This window comes from Pan troglodytes, chromosome 2 (genome assembly GCF_028858775.2).
Source record: "Pan troglodytes isolate AG18354 chromosome 2, NHGRI_mPanTro3-v2.0_pri, whole genome shotgun sequence".
In the NCBI taxonomy this organism is placed as follows: domain Eukaryota; kingdom Metazoa; phylum Chordata; class Mammalia; order Primates; family Hominidae; genus Pan; species Pan troglodytes.
The window spans coordinates 116,884,919-116,900,923 of NC_086015.1; the positions used below are offsets into that span (position 1 = coordinate 116,884,919).

At 44.3% G+C, this 16,005-nt stretch overlaps 1 protein-coding gene across 8 annotated transcripts in view; it reads left to right on the forward strand.

Annotated features, from left to right (window-relative positions):
* The window catches only part of SIDT1 (SID1 transmembrane family member 1), a 100,659-nt gene that overhangs the window by 25,622 nt on the left and 59,032 nt on the right, over positions 1–16,005 (forward strand). For 7 of the 8 annotated variants that reach the window (XM_003950161.6, XM_063807011.1, XM_526266.9 and 4 more), the window contains exons 2-3: positions 11,884–12,005; positions 13,004–13,174. In XM_003950161.6, coding sequence (XP_003950210.1) covers positions 11,884–12,005; positions 13,004–13,174 — 293 coding nt within the window. Of the gene's footprint in view, positions 1–6,348; positions 6,444–11,883; positions 12,006–13,003; positions 13,175–16,005 lie in introns of those variants that run through there. The other variant, XM_063807012.1, reaches the window with a different exon arrangement.

Below are 16,005 nucleotides of genomic sequence, written 5' to 3' on the forward strand. Positions count from 1 at the left end.
CTTTTCTTTCTTTTTTTTTTTGAAATAGAGTCTGGCTCTGTCACCCAGGCTGGAGTGTAGTGGCAGGATCTCGCCTCACCGCAATCTCCACCTCCTGGGTTCAAGCCATTCTCCTGTCTCAGCCTTCCGAGTAGCTGGGACTACTGGTGCCCACCACCACGCCCAGCTAATTTTTGTATTTTTAGTAGAGGCGGGTTTCACCATATTGTTCAGGCTGGTCTCGACCTCAGGTGATCCACCCACCTCCTCCCAAAGTGCTGGAATTACAGGCGTGAGCCAAGGTGCCCGTAATCCCAGCTTATGTTTGCAAGTCGAGCAAGGTTCAGGACATTTATGAGGCCTAACTGGCTTTGTCTACTCAGGAATTCTTCGGGCCTGGCCTCCATGTTAATTCACTTTAACAGCAAGTAAGTAAAAGCTGAAGATAAGATGACAGTAAGGGAAAGGTAGAGTTTTGGAGAATGAGTCATTGCTTTAAAATCCTACCAACCTAATATTATGGGTTGATTTGTTTTCCCAAAAATATATGTTGAGGTCCTAACCCCTAGAACCTATCAGTGTGACCTTACTTGGAAGTATCATCTTTGCAGTTGTGACCAAGTTAAGATGCGGTTATTAGGGCCCCAATCCAATGATCAAAATACTTATAAGAAGAGGGAAATTTGGACACAGGCACACACAGAGAATAGCATGTGAAGACAGAGACACACAGAGGGGCCACCATGTAACAACAGAGGCAGAGAAGGGAGTGATTAGCAAACAGTGATTCACCCACTAAGGAATGCCAAGGGTTCATGGACACCACCAGAAGGCAGGAAGAGGCAAGGAAGGTTTCTATCCAGAGGAAGGTCTCAGAGGGAGCATGGCCCAGCTAACACCTTGATTCCAGACTTCTAGTCTGAAGAACTGTGAAAGAATAACTTTCTGTTGTTTCAAGCCACCTACTTTGTGGTACCTTGTTACGGCATCCTAGGAAACTAACCTGATGACACAGAATCAAGCCTTGCACATTACTGTTCAATGTAATACCAGCTTCACCTGGGTCCCCTGGCTATATTTCTTTTCCAGGGCAGAGAAATGGAGAAATGAGCTATGTGAATGAGGTCAAAGACAATGCAAAGTTCTGTAGCTGACTGAGACCTAAAGAGAGGCAGTTAGTGCTTCTTCAGCACCACATCTTGAAATATAGTTTCCATTTGCATATGAGAGACAGAAAGAGAGAGAGACAGACAGACAGAGACAGAGGGGGATCTGATCTATGAAGTTAGAGTAAGTGTAGACCATGGCAAATGAGCCAGGAGAGCAATGAGAATATGTTTTGGGTTCTGCCACACCTGTGAGTAACAAGGAGCCTTTATAAAGTGAGGGTTGTCACTCAGAACTGGGCAAACACAAAGGCCAGCACATCATGGCTTCTTTTTTATTATTACTAGGAAACATTTTAGACATTTAAACAAGTATAGAAAATAATGTAACAAGCATGTATGTGCCTCATACTCAACTTAAGAAATAAAAGGATAATTTGTTTCCTGTTTTTTCTCACCCTGATCCTCTTCCTCCATCCCCAAAAGTGACCATTTTGGGGAGGCAGTCCTTCATAGGTTCTTTTGATTTCTGCACATCTAACAGGAAGGCACCAACTGAAGTTTTTTAAATACTATCATTTCAAGGATATTTGCATAGCAAACAGCCTCAGAAAGCAAACAATGTTTCCCCGTGGAGTAAAGGAAAGACAGACTTACTGCCTGTTATGAAAGACTTGGGTTTTCTAAGCTCAGGGTTCCTCTCCTGTAGTGCAACACCCTGCATGTAGGTAGGTATCCATCTGGACCCATCCATGTCACCTTCATAGTACTTGGGGACCAGAAGAAGTGAAGCTAATGCTGCTTACCCTAATAAGAGTCATTAAATTGTTTGTTTCCAACCCAGGAGACTTGTGTCTTCTCCCAGTATCGATGACACTGTGGCAAAGGGGTAAAGTCTCAGATCCTTCAAAGTTCTTGAAATCCATTATTTTAAATTTGATGTTTATCATTTCTGAGTATATATATTTTACTGAAGATGTACAAATAAAAATATTGTATTGTTTTCCTTGTTTACAAAGTTAAATAAATGAGAAAATTAAGTATGTTTCCTTCAGCAACCTGCTCCTCTCAATTTATCTTCTTGAGATTTATCCATACTGATCCATATTTCAGTTCATTTACTTTTAACCACTGTGTAGCATTTCATTGCATGAATATAATTTATCTCTTCATACTTCTATTATTTAATTTGGTTGTCATTCAGGTTGTTTCCAAATTTTATTGTTGCAACCAATGCTTGCAGTGAACATTCTTGTTTATGACTCCTTGTACATATGCAAGAATTTTCTTGTGCCTAAACTTAGTCATGGAAATGCTTAAATGTAATGTGAATTCATCTTCAATGTAGTAGATATTGGCAACTTGCTGACTGAAGTCATTTCACCAAATAACAGTTTCATTAGCAATATGCAAATTTCTATTTCTCTACATGTTGCAAACATGGTATTGTCAGTACTTGTGAGGCTTTACCTTTCTGATGAGTGTAAGTGCTGAATATCTTTTTACACGTTCTTTGGTCATTCTTTTTATTATTTTTTATTTTTTTTATTTTTTGAGACAGGGTTTTCACTCCCATTGCCCAGGCTGCAGTGTAGTGGCCCGATCTCAGCTCACTGCAACCTCTGCATCCTGGGCTCAAACAATGCTCCTGCCTCAGCCTTCTGAGTGGCTGGGACTACAGGAGCACACCACTGCACCCAGCTAATTTTTGTATTTTTTTAATAGAGACAGAGGTTTTACCATGTTGCTTAAGCTGGTTTCGAACTCCTGAGCTCAAGGGATCCACACAACTCAGCCTCCCAAAGTGCTGGGATTACAGGCATGAGCTACCACACCTGGCCTGGTCATTCTGTTTATATCCTTAACCCACTTTTTCCATTGGCGGTGGTTTTTTTCTTATGCGTTTTAAGGGTCCTTATATATTCAAGATACTGATATTTTGTCTGTTTTACATGTACAAACATCCCTAGTCTGTGGCTTGTCTCTTCCCCTCCTGTATGGTGTTTATATAGCTTCTTCATTTCATAGTAGAATAATAGATGATCCAGAGTTGGGTACAGTGGAGCCAAGGATTCAAAATAGTGATGGCAGCATATTCTGACCAAGCATTGCATGGGGATTGGAGCACAGGCTTGGGTTCTAGTCATGATTGTTCCATCGCTGAGTATCCTTGGAGAGGTGCCATCATGTCTATCTCAGGCTCCTCCTCTGTACGTGGGATGGTTGGAGTAGATGGTCTCCCTAAGCGCCTTCCCAGATGTAAGGTTTTCTAACACTACGAGTGGAGGTCTTATGCATCAAGCAGGCAATGGCAGGACCTATGTGGAAGAGCCCGACTTGTAGGAAGCCTGTGCTGCTTCCCTGATTCCCCCTGGGGGTAATCACGTTGTCCTCTGTGTACCCACAGTACTTGCTCAAATTGCTACCATCATACTCATCACATTATGCAGTTATTGGTGCCTTTTCCATTTGTCTTTCTGACTAGATTGCGAGCCTCCTCGAGGGCACGGTTGCCTTTAGAATATCCCCAGCACCTCCCACAGCTCCTGACTCAGGGCAAATCCTCAGTAAATGTTTGATGGATGAGAGTAGGAGCATGGGAAAGATGGGAGGGAGGGAGCGAGGAGGAGCTGTAGAGGTACACCCAGCGAACACAACCAAACACAGCACGGTTACTCAAACAGTTAAACGTTTGAAAAAAGGACCATCAGCAGATACTGTTGTAGCTGTTTTACAAGTGGAGTCAGTTTTCCAAGATCATACAGGAAAACAGTGGTGTATTGAATAATGGAAATCAATAATCTCTGATTCTTAATCTAATATTCCAAATAATAGAGGCTATAGTCTCATTATTTTAGCAAAAATAAACTAGATTTTTGAATTGAATTCATTTCCATTCTTTTATGGAACAGAAATATATTCCTTATAATTTTGAACCTTTCCCTACTGACATGCTGAAAGATTGAAAGGAGAGTCTCTAAGCTTTAAGACCTTTCGTAACTGTGATCTATATAATATCAGAGATGGAAGTACTTAAATAAATCTCTCTTAGCTAGCTATAATTCAATTTCCTGCTTGTAGTAAACACAGGAAACAGACAAGATTTATGCAATAAAAGTGTTCTTGTTGTCATGACAACAGGAAAAAGCAACAAGAGGAAAAATCTTAGCTCTTAGGAATGGCCTTTCACAAGGTGTCAGGGCCCATTAAGCATGGTCAATACCCTGTCCTTCATTTAGTTTTGCCTTTACACAGCTTTCTTCGCTGCTGCAAATGTGATCCAATTTTCTCAGCTGCATATTAGCCTCAGGAAAGGCAAAGCAAATTTTGATCAGGGCTCTTTATCCTTTCCTGGGGGTAATCCACTATCTGTTCATCTTGAAAAACTGCCCAATGTCTTCTATCTCCTACTCTAATATATTTTTCGCAATTTATTATGCCAGTATCTCTGAGTTTGTTTTTATTATGACTAGTAAGAACATTATTAAATAATACAAAGGTAAGTGGATTGTGAAAGCCAGGCCAGGAATAAAATGAGGATGTGGAGATGAACAGTGAAGTGGGGTAATCATGGCAGTGATACATCTGTTCTGCCAGCCCAGTGTCAGCCTCAAGAAACACCAGCTTCCAGACCAACTCTAACATTAGTGATCTCATGGATGTACATCTCAGAATAATGGGCAGTTGGCGAGTTGCTGACAAATGGAGTTATCCATTAGATGGTTTCTTTGGAACTATCCTTCCCAAAGTCTAGTCCCCATCCATGTACATCAGAATCCCCCAGCAGCTTGCTAAAAATTTATATTTTTAAGTTCTATTCTTGATCTGCCAAGTCAGAAATGCTGGGGGTTGATTTGAGGGATTTGCTTTGCTAAAAAGCACACTAAAATTTGAAAATCTTTGCCTTAGATCAAAGTGTGAAAAAAAGATGGAAGGAAATCCCATCTGACATTAAGTACTTAAGAAGGGAGGAGGAGGTTGCATCTTAGGTGAAAAAAGGGAGGCAGACAAACTCCTTAGGTTTTATCTCAGTTCTGACTGCTATAGCTTTTAAGCCAGACCAAAGTGTGCTCTAAAAACACATGCTATATAATGCTGGTGAGTGTCTGTATTACAGCCTCAAAAGTGAGTCTGCTTCTAAGCTAATGCATTCTGCCAGGCACCAAGGACGCCAAAGATGAAGTTTGCAGCTTCCTAGAAGAGCCAGGCAGGTAAACTAGCAGTTTAAATATCATGTGGTCCACAATGAGATGCAACTTTACACCCACTAGGATGGCTATATTCAAAAAAAAAAGATAGTGACAAGTGTTGGCAAGGATGTAGAGAAACTGGAGCCCTTATATATTGCTTGCTAGGTAAATTACTAGAATGCAAAATGATGTAACTCTTTGGAAAACATTTTGGTAGTTCCACAAAAAGTGAAACGTAGAGTTACCATGTCTCCCAGCAATTCTACTCATAGGCATATGCCCAAAAGAATTGAAAATAGCTCTCCCTCTCCCTCTCCCTCTCCCTCTCCCCTCTTTCCACGGTCTCCCTCTGATGCCCAGCCGAAGCTGGACGGTACTGCTGCCATCTCAGCTCACTGCAACCTCCCTGCCCGATTCTCCTGCCTCAGCCTGCCGAGTGCCTGCGATTGCAGGCGCGCGCCACCACGCCTGACTGGTTTTCATATTTTTTTGGTGGAGACGGGGTTTCGATGTGTCGGCCGGGCTGGTCTCCAGCTCCTAACCGCGAGTGATCTGCCAGCCTCGGCCTCCCGAGGTGCCGGGATTGCAGACGGAGTCTCGTTAACTCAGTGCTCAATGGCGCCCAGGCTGGAGTGCAGTGGCGTGATCTCGGCTCGCTACAACCACCTCCCAGCCGCCTGCCTTGGCCTCCCTAACTGCCGAGATTGCAGCCTCTGCCTGGCAGCCACCCCGTCTGGGAAGTGAGGAGCGTCTCCGCCTGACCGCCCATCATCTGGGATATGAGGAGCCCCTCTGCCTGGCTGCCCAGTCTGGAAAGTGAGGAGCGTCTCTGCCCGGCCGCCATCCCATCTAGGAAGTGAGGAGCGCCTCTTCCGGCCGCCATCACATCTGGGAAGTGAGGAGCGTCTCTGCCCGGCCACCCATCGTCTGAGATGTGGGGAGCACCTCTGCCCTGCCGCCCCGTCCGGGATGTGAGGAGCGTCTCTGCCCGGCCGCCCCGTCTGAGAAGTGAGGAGACCCTCTGCCTGGCAACCGCCCCGTCTGAGAAGTGAGGAGCCCCTCCGCCCGGCAGCCACCCCGTCTGAGAAGTGAGGAGCGTCCTCCCTCCTCGTCCGGGAGGGCGGTGGGGGGGTCAGCCCCCCGCCCGGCCAGCCGCCCCATCCGGGAGGTGAGGGGCGCCTCTGCCTGGCCACCCCTACCGGGAAGTGAGGAGCCCCTCTGCCCGGCCAGCCGCCCCGTCTGGGAGGGAGGTGGGGGGGTCAGCCCCCCGCCTGGCCAGCCGCCCCGTCCGGGAGGTGAGGGGTGCCTCTGCCCGGCCGCCCCTACTGGGAAGTGAGGAGCCCCTCTGCCCGGCCAGCTGCCCCGTCCGGGAGGGAGGTGTGGGGGTCAGCCCCGCGCCCGGCCAGCCGCCCTGTCCGGGAGGGAGGTGGGGGGATCAGCCCCCCGCCCGGCCAGCCTCCCTGTCTGGGAGGTGGGGGGCGCCTCTGCCCGGCCGCCCCTACTGGGAAGTGAGGACCCCCTCTGCCCGGCCAGCCGCTCTGTCTGGGAGGGAGGTGGAGGGGTCAGCCCCCCGCCCGGCCAGCCGCCCCGTCCGGGAGGGAGGTGGGGGGGTCAGCCCCCCGTCCGGCCAGCCGCCCCGTCCGGGAGGGAGGTGGGGGGGTCAGCCCCCCGCCCGGCCAGCCGCCCCGTCCGGGAGGGAGGTGGGGGGATCAGCCCCCCGCCCGGCCAGCCGCCCTGTCCGGGAGGTGAGGGGCGCCTCTGCCCGGCCGCCCCTACCGGGAAGTAAGGAGCCCCTCTGCCCGGCCAGCCGCCCCGTCCAGGAGGGAGGTGGGGGGTCAGCCCCCCACCGGGCCAGCCGCCCCGTCAGGGAAGTGAGGGGCGCCTCTGCCCGGCCGCCCCTACTGGGAAGTGAGGAGCCCCTCTGCCCGGCCAGCCGCCCCGTCCAGGAGGGAGGTGGGGGGTCAGCCCCCTGCCGGGCCAGCCGCCCTGTCAGGGAAGTGAGGAGCTCCTCTGCCCGGCCACCACCCCATCTGGGAGGTGTACTCAACAGCTCATTGAGAACGGGCCATGAAGACAATGGCGGTTTTGTGGAATAGAAAGGGGGGAAAGGTGGGGAAAAGATTGAGAAATCGGATGGTTGCCATGTCTGTGTAGAAAGAGGTAGACATGGGAGACTTTTCATTTTGTTCTGTACTAAGAAAAATTCTTCTGCCTTGGGATCCTGTTGATCTGTGACCTTACCCCCAACCCTGTGCTCTCTGAAACATGTGCTATATCCACTCAGGGTTGAATGGATTAAGGGCGGTGCAAGATGTGCTTTGTTAAACAGATGCTTGAAGGCAGCATGTTCGTTAAGAGTCATCACCACTCCCTAATCTCAAGTACCCAGGGACACAAACACTGCGGAAGGCCGCAGGGTCCTCTGCCTAGGAAAACCAGAGAACTTTGTTCACTTGTTTATCTGCTGACCTTCCCTCCACTAGTGTCCTGTGACCCTGCCAAATCCCCCTCTGCGAGAAACACCCAAGAATGATCAATAAAAATTAAAAAAAAAAAAAAAAGAATTGAAAATATAAGTTCATACAAAAATTTGTATACAAATGTTCACAGCAACATTGTTTATAATAGCTAAAAAGTGAAAACAACCCAAATGTCCATCAACTGAAGAATGGATAAACAGGATGTGGTATGTGCATGCAATGTAATATTATTTAGTAATAAAAAGGAATGAAGTACTGATACATGCTACAACATGAATGAACCTTCAAAACATTATGCTAAGGAAATAAGCTGGATAGAGAAGGATACATTATTCCATTTATTTGAAATATAGGCAAATCCATAAAGACAGAAATTAGGTTAGTGGTTGCCAGGGACTGGGGGAAGGAAGGAATGAGGAGTGACTGCCAATGAGTACAGGTTTCTTTTTGGGGTGAGAAAAATATTAGAATTAGACATTGGTGATGGTCCCACAACTTGGTGAATATATTAAAAACTACTGAATTGTGCACTTTAAAAGAATGAATTGTGTGATGTATGAATTATATTTCAATTTAAGTGATAAAAGAAATGGCCAAGAAAAAGTAATAAAGTTGACTACATTTTAAGGTTGCTATATGTGGTAGAGATACCATATAGAGGTAATCAGAGGCCACACAGCACACCCGCAAAAGGGAGGGACACCACTTATTTAGTGGGGTAGGAAAATGTTAGGGAAGACTTCCCAAAGGAAGACTTTAAGAATGAGCAAGATATCCAAGGCCAGTCAACACTGGGGACATAACCCTTTTGAGAAACAGTAATTGGACATGACAAGACAGTGGATCTGTTGGTAGGCAAAGAAACTAGAGACGAAGGCACAGAAGACATCAAGAAGAGGCTTGAGGGATTCAACTCCGTGGAGAAAAGGTGAACTTTTAAGTAAGTGATGCTGGGATAACTGGAGAGCCAAATGAAGCAAAGACAAAATTGCAATCACTCCTTATACCACATATGAGTATTGATTGCAAAGGGATTAGAGGTTTAAATAATTTTTTAGGATGAAACCATCAAATACTAAAAGAAAATAGGAGCAAATTCTTCAGTAACCAGGAATGGTGAAAACTTCCTTGACTATGACTCAAAATTCAGGAAAAAGATTGAGAAATTTGACGACTTGAATCTAATGAAGCCTCTAGATCTAACTACCAGTTTGCAGGCAATACAGGAGATCAACAAAACCTGTTCAATGACACTGCGGGGTGCAATCCGTAAAATCCGGAACGTGGGTTCTTCTACAGATTTGTATTGCTGTTTTGTGAGCTGCTTTCTTTAACAAACAAGTGTTCCCAAAAAGGAGAGAGAAGTACCCTTTACATTAAAAGAGACTCAAAAGACATATGAACCAAATACAATGTATGGGTCTTGTTTGTGCCCAATTTTTTTTAACTGGAAAAAAATTTTGAAACAATTGAAAAAATTCAAACATTATGTGGATGTTAGTAATTTTTAGGATTATTAATTTTATCAAGTGGCATAATGGTGTTGTATTTAAGTTCAAAAGAGAAGGCTTCGTGTCTTAGAGATATAGACTGAACTGTGGTGCAGATAAATGATACGATCTTTGGTGTGTACTTCTTTTTCTTTTTTTTTGTTTTTGTTTTGTTTTGTTTTTTTGAGATGGAGTTTCACTCTTTGTTGCCCAGGCTGGAATGCAATGGCATGATCTCAGCTCACCGCAACCTCTGCCTCCTGGGTTCAAGCGATTCTCCTGCCTCAGCCTCCCGAGTAGCTGTGATTACGGGCATGCGCCACCGCGCCCAGCTAATTTTGTATTTTTAATAGAGACTGGGTATCTCCATGTTGGTCAGGCTGGTCTCAAACTCCCAACCTCAGGTGATCCACCCACCTCGGCCTCCGAAAGTGCTGGGATTACAGGCATGAGCCGCCGTGCCTGGCCTGGTGTGTACTTTCAAATAATCCAGTGGTGGGGGTGTATGGGAAATAGGAGGTATAAATGAAATAAAATACATTTGTTAACAATTATTAAAACTGGATGATAAGTACATGAGCACTCATTATATTATTCTTGTTACTTTGGGGTAAATCTGAAAATTCTTCAGAGCCACTGAAGGCCTTTTCAACAGGGGAATGAGGAATGACAGATGAAACTGCCCTTCTAGCAAGTACAGCCCTGGAGTCGGAAGACTAGACAGCGGGCTGCCAAGGAGGGTCACTGTGATGCAGGACTGAGCTATGAGAGTGTCACTGGGGGCAGAGGGGAGGATCTGGGTGTGAACAGTATTAAGGAGATATAAGCAAAGGAGCTAAAGAAGCAGGAATCAAGGATGAATCTCCAGTTTCAGGCTTACATGAATGGCTGCATGGTGGGGCCATTCAACATTCAAGGGAATTCAGAAGAAATTAAAGTTAGGAGTGAAGGGAGTGATCAATTCCATTTCAGACGCTTTGAGTGTGAGGTGCCTGTGGAAGACTCAGAGCTCAAGAAAGAGATCTCGCTAGAGATATGGTGGCAATTTTCAGCTGCAGCATAATTTCCATGGAAACATGTAGAGTGTAGGCACAAGAAAACTCTCCCTTCAGGGCAAGCACTTCCTATCAAATTAGTAAGTTACTCTTGGGCTATTTTAACATTTAAAAAGCAATGCAGTGGCTTAAGGAAAATGATATGAGAACCAAATGGCAATATATGACATCTATGCTATTCTGTTTCCTCCTAATTTCCATTTTGAATGTGCGATAGATCATTAGGGCTTAGTTGCAGGATTTTCTTGTTTCATTTTCTTTCTCCTAATAAAGAAGTTTTCAAGAGAATACTAAGGCATTAGAAAAACAAAATCTCATGTGGAAGATTAAATTTTGTTGTTGTTGTTGCTTTTACCCTATCTCTCTTCTATTTTGTTCTCTTACATGTTGCCTATGGTATTATAAGAATTGAAAGAAGGCCAGGCGCAGTGTCTCACACCTGTAATCCCAGCACTTTGGGAGGCTGAGGCGGGCAGATCACTTGAGGTCAGGAGTTCGAGACCAGCCTGGCCAACATGGTGAAACCCCATCTCTACTAAAAATACAAAAATTAGCCAGGTATGGTGGTGCACACCTGTAATCCCAGCTACTTGGGAGGCTGAGGCACGAGGATTCCTTGAACCTGGGAGTTTGCAGTGAGCCAAGATCATGCCACTGCACTCCAGCCTAGGCAACAGAGGGAGACTCTGTCTCAAGAAAGAAAAAAAAAAAGAGAGAGAGGAAGAAAACACTAACACTATCTAAATCCAAAGTTACATTCACTTTCCTGTCTTTAAAATAACCATAATAGGGTTAAATTATTGGGTTGATATGTGTGTATTCAGAAAGACCCACAGTGTTACTGATATAAAAAAGCATTTTGGGTCAAGGATTGATGTATACCTTAGAGCAAGGGAAAGAGAAGATTACTCAGCCCTGTGATGTCTGTTCTGGGGAAGCGTCATGATTTATTGTTGGTGGGAACATCAGGCCATCTGTTAGGCTTTAATAAAATGTGGTCATAACATTTTGATTTGAAACACAGAATGATTTACCAACCCAAAATTGAAGTTTTTCAGCAATTGAAGGTCTCATGGGATTTGTTTTTGAAGGAGGGTGGCTTTGTGTGTGTTGTTTTATTTTTAGATATTTGTATCTTTAGCATTTATATTCAAATAAGAAGAAAAGCACATCCGTATCTTTCTTTTTCTGTTCTGGGTTCATTCTCAAAATCTTGTGTTGCCTGCTCCGTTCAAATTCCTCAGCTTGCTGTTTGAAGACTTTATAATTTGGTCTCATCTAAAATTAACTGAATCAGAATTTTGGCAGGTTGGATTTAGGCATCATTTTAAAAAATTCTCCCCATGCAATTTCAATGTGCAATCAAGGTTGAGACCCACTCTGGTTACAATATGAATGAGGAGAAACAACTGGGGCATTTGGATTACCTATCATGAGAAGCAAATATCAGAAATTAAAGTGTTTCTGAGCCTCACATGGCAACTATGGTGTGTGTGTTTGTGTGTGTTTGTGTGTGTGTGTGTGTGTGTTTGCATGTGTGTATGTGCACGTTTTGCATTACCTCTTTCTACCCTGCCATGCAGGTGACCGCCGTGAGGGTGTATGTGAACAGTTCCTCTGAGAATCTCAACTACCCGGTCCTTGTTGTGGTTCGCCAGCAGAAAGAGGTGCTGTCCTGGCAGGTTCCTCTGCTCTTCCAAGGACTGTAAGTGGGTTTTCTCCCAGGCAACTTCACTATGTTTAGTTTTCTTCAATGTCGTAGAACTTAATTGGTCTTTTCCCTATTGAAAGGAAAAATCAGACATTTGGAATGTCAAGACATTCTGCATACGGGGTGCAAATAATGATCATGGTGCATGCCCTGACCTGTTCGCTCTGTTCAATTATTAGATGAGCACTCTACCTAGATTGGCCACACCTAGAAGAGCTTTTACCATTTTAAAAACATACCGTGATCCTCTGTAGCTTTGGGGTACTGGGTCAACCAATAGCCCTCCAATGGGCTATGTCTAGCAGTTAACATAAGTGAGTAACTCTTCCCGTGTTCTTCAAAATGCCCATCGTGTGTTTGCATTCTTCATTCAATAATATTTATTGAGCCCTATTAAGTGTTGGGTGCTGGAGACACAGCAGAGGAAAAACAACAAAGTGCCTGCCCTCCTCGAGTTTCTACTTTTTCAGGGGAGAAGTGTATAAGATACTACTGCACTAATAAAAAAAACTTGGAAGGCATGCAAAATGGACACATAACATTTTTTTTAAAGGTTGAAGAACTCGAGGACTGAAATACTAACTCTGTTAGCTTTGACTTGGACTCAGGGCTTTCTTTACTCTCTACTTTAGCAATAGCTTGAAGAGATGAAAATGGAATCAGCTGGTTGTTTTATCATGACAGTTTCCCCATCAAATTGGATATTTATTCCTCATTGAATTAGGAGAATGGCTTAGCGTAATGTAGATACCGCTTAAGTGAACTAGTCAGCACAGAACAGTCCTCACATCCCTGTTATTATATCATACAACCCAATGCCAACAACACTAGTTCTAAAATTACTATTGATAGTTCCAGTCTAAAATTCAAAACATAAGGACCTGAAAATGAATTTGGAGAGAAGCAAAATGAGATAGGCTCCTTTCCCTGCTCATTCACCGAGTCCCTTTCTTGTCCTTGTTTATTTTTTTCCCCTATATTGGCTGCTTCAGATACCAGAGGAGCTACAACTATCAAGAAGTGAGCCGCACCTTGTGTCCCTCAGAAGCAACCAATGAGACGGGACCCTTGCAGCAACTGATATTTGTAGATGTCGCATCCATGGCACCCCTGGGTGCTCAGTACAAACTGCTAGTTACCAAGCTGAAGCACTTCCAGCTCCGGTAAGCGGGACTTTCTCTGTTTACCTGTCTGTGTTTCCTGTGCTTGTGGATGCTCAATTCATCTTCCATCCTTACAGACTGGTACTCTGGAAGGAAATTATCCACTTAGCATATGATTTTAGCACTTCCCGAACTCTCCTGCCCATAACTGAGCAGCAGGGCCTTAATCTATACAAAAGAGTGGGAGTGCAGAAGGTAAGAGTGGTTGACCTCACAGGTGAATCTGTTTACAGGGATCAGTGTGAGGATCCTGTCCAGCCTGAAGTATAGGCAAGAATGACTGGTGACTAAATACTTTTGTATTCCCAACCAGTGCCACACTCTTGAAGAAAGTTTTATTTTAGTTCTAGGGAAGACATTAAGCTATTTTTCTTGTCCTTATTATTACTCCTGTTTTCTCCTTCCAGGTTAGTAACATAGGTAGGAATGTGGCTTTGTCCTTTCTTGGTGTGACTAGTATTATTTTCCCCGTTTTTAAAAAAACTAAAATAAACAGGCAAGCTCATCAAAAAAATAATCATGAGATTTGGACACTTCACTAAAGAAGCTACCCAAATAGTCAAAAAAACACAACCTCATTAGCTATAAGAAATGTAAATTAAGGCCGGGTGTGGTGGCTCACTCCTGTAATCCTAGCACTTTGGGAGGCCGAGGCAGGTGGATCACGAGGTCAGGATATCGAGACCATCCTGGCTAACACAGTGAAACCCCGTCTCTACTAAAAATACAAAAAATTAGCCAGGCACGGTGGCGGGCGCCTGTAATCCCAGCTACTTGGGAGGCTGAGGCAGGAGAATGGCATGAACCTGGGAGGCGGAGCTTGCAGTGAGCCGAGATCGCGCCACTGCACCCCAGCCTGGGCGACACAGCACCCCAGCCTGGGCGACACAGCAAGACTCTGTCTCAAAAAAAAAAAAAAAAGAAAAGAAAAAAAACAGAAATGTAAATTAAAACCATAATGTGATTCCATTACAACTACCAAATTGCTATAATTTGAAAGGCCTACATTCCACTCCTTTGATGTATACCCAACTCCTAGATATCTCATTGTGGTATTCATTCAGTGGGATACTACACAAAAATAACAATGAACAAACTATTGCTATACCCAACAACATGGATACATCTCACAATGTTGAGAAAAAGAAGCCAGGCCAGGTGCGGTGGCTCACGCCTGTGATCCCAGCACTTTGGGAGGCCACGGCAGGTGGATCACCTGAGGTCAGGAGAGCGAGACCAGCCTGACCAACATGGTGAAACCCCGTCTGTGCTAGAAATAAAAAAAAAAAAAAATTAGCTGGGCATGGTGGCAGGCGCCTGTTGTCCCAGCTAATCCGGAGGCTGAGGCAGGAGAATGCTTGAGCCTGGGAGGTGGAGGTTGCAGTGAGCCGAGATCATGCCAATGCACTCCAGCCTGGGTGAAGGAGTGAGACTCCCTCTCAAAAAAAAAAAAAAACGAAGCCAGACAAAAGAAATGTATGCTATTTTATTCCATTTATATAAAATTTAAAGGCAGGCAAAACTATTCTGTGATGCTGGAAGTCAGAATAGTGGTACCTTTGGGGAGGAGAGAAGTACATGGCTATGTTTGACAATAATTTATTCAAATATATGCTTATAACTGCACACTTTTCTATAATACATGTTTGTTATATTTCAATTAAAAAGTTAATTTTTTAAAAAATCAGAATATTTCAAAATCGTAAATGTCACTGTTTTGCAGCTTATTTTTCTGATCAGAAAGTTTGGTTCTACAGTAAAGTTCTCCTTAAATTTAAGGCAGTTTATAAAAACATCTGTAGCCAGTAGAGTTGCTAATAGGACTCAAATATTTATCTTGGTCCTCTCTACCCTCCTTGACATAGTGTTATACCCATACAGAAACGTGGACAGATAAATGAATGAGTGGTCAGAAGGATGGAGAAGGAGTCACAGCATTTTTTCTCAAGTCCCTCCATTAATCCTGGTGTTGAAAAAGGTGACATGATAATTTTAAGAGCAAAGAACACTCTATCCTCCACAAGAACAAGGAGAAAAAGATTCTCTGGTGAATAAGATCCACCCAGAGCAATTAAATCAGAGGCTGTAGGGGAGAGGTTTGGGCACTGGTAAAGTGTTTAAAGTTCCCCAGGTGTTTCTAACATGCAGCCAGTGTTGCGAACCACTACCCTAAAACGATTTCTAAATATGGTGCTTCAGTTTAATTTAATATATATTTTTTGAGACCGAGTCTTGCTGTATCACCAGGCTGGAGTGCAATGGCATGATCTTGGTTCACTGCAACCTCCACCTCCTGGGTTCAAGCATTTCTTGTGCCTCAGCCTCCCAAGTAGCTGGGATTACAGGTGTGTGCCACCATGCCCGGCTAATTTTTGTATTTTTAGTAGAGACGGATTTGACCATGTTGCCCAGACTGGTCTCGAACCCCTGGGCTCAAGCGATCCACCCGCCTCGGCCTCCCAAAGTGCTGGTATTACAGGCATGAGCAACCGTGCCTGGCCTAATTTAATAATTTAAAAATCTACTTGTGATATTTAACCATATGGGAATACACATTTGATGGGAGTTACACATTTGATGGGAGTGATAACGTGTTACAGTACTTGCACAGAGTGCAGTTTGAACTGCAGAGAAGCCTTGCCTTTATCAACTGATCTGTTTTAATCAATCAATCAAGTGTCACCTGGTAGCAGCGGCAGTGTCACTTGGTGGTAGCATATTTGAATTGTAGGAATGGTCTTCTGTAAGGTTAATTAGAACCTTTTGAGAACTGAATTCTGTGAAAATAAAGTCATAAGGTCACAACTGTAGCGAGTGTTAATGAATTATTT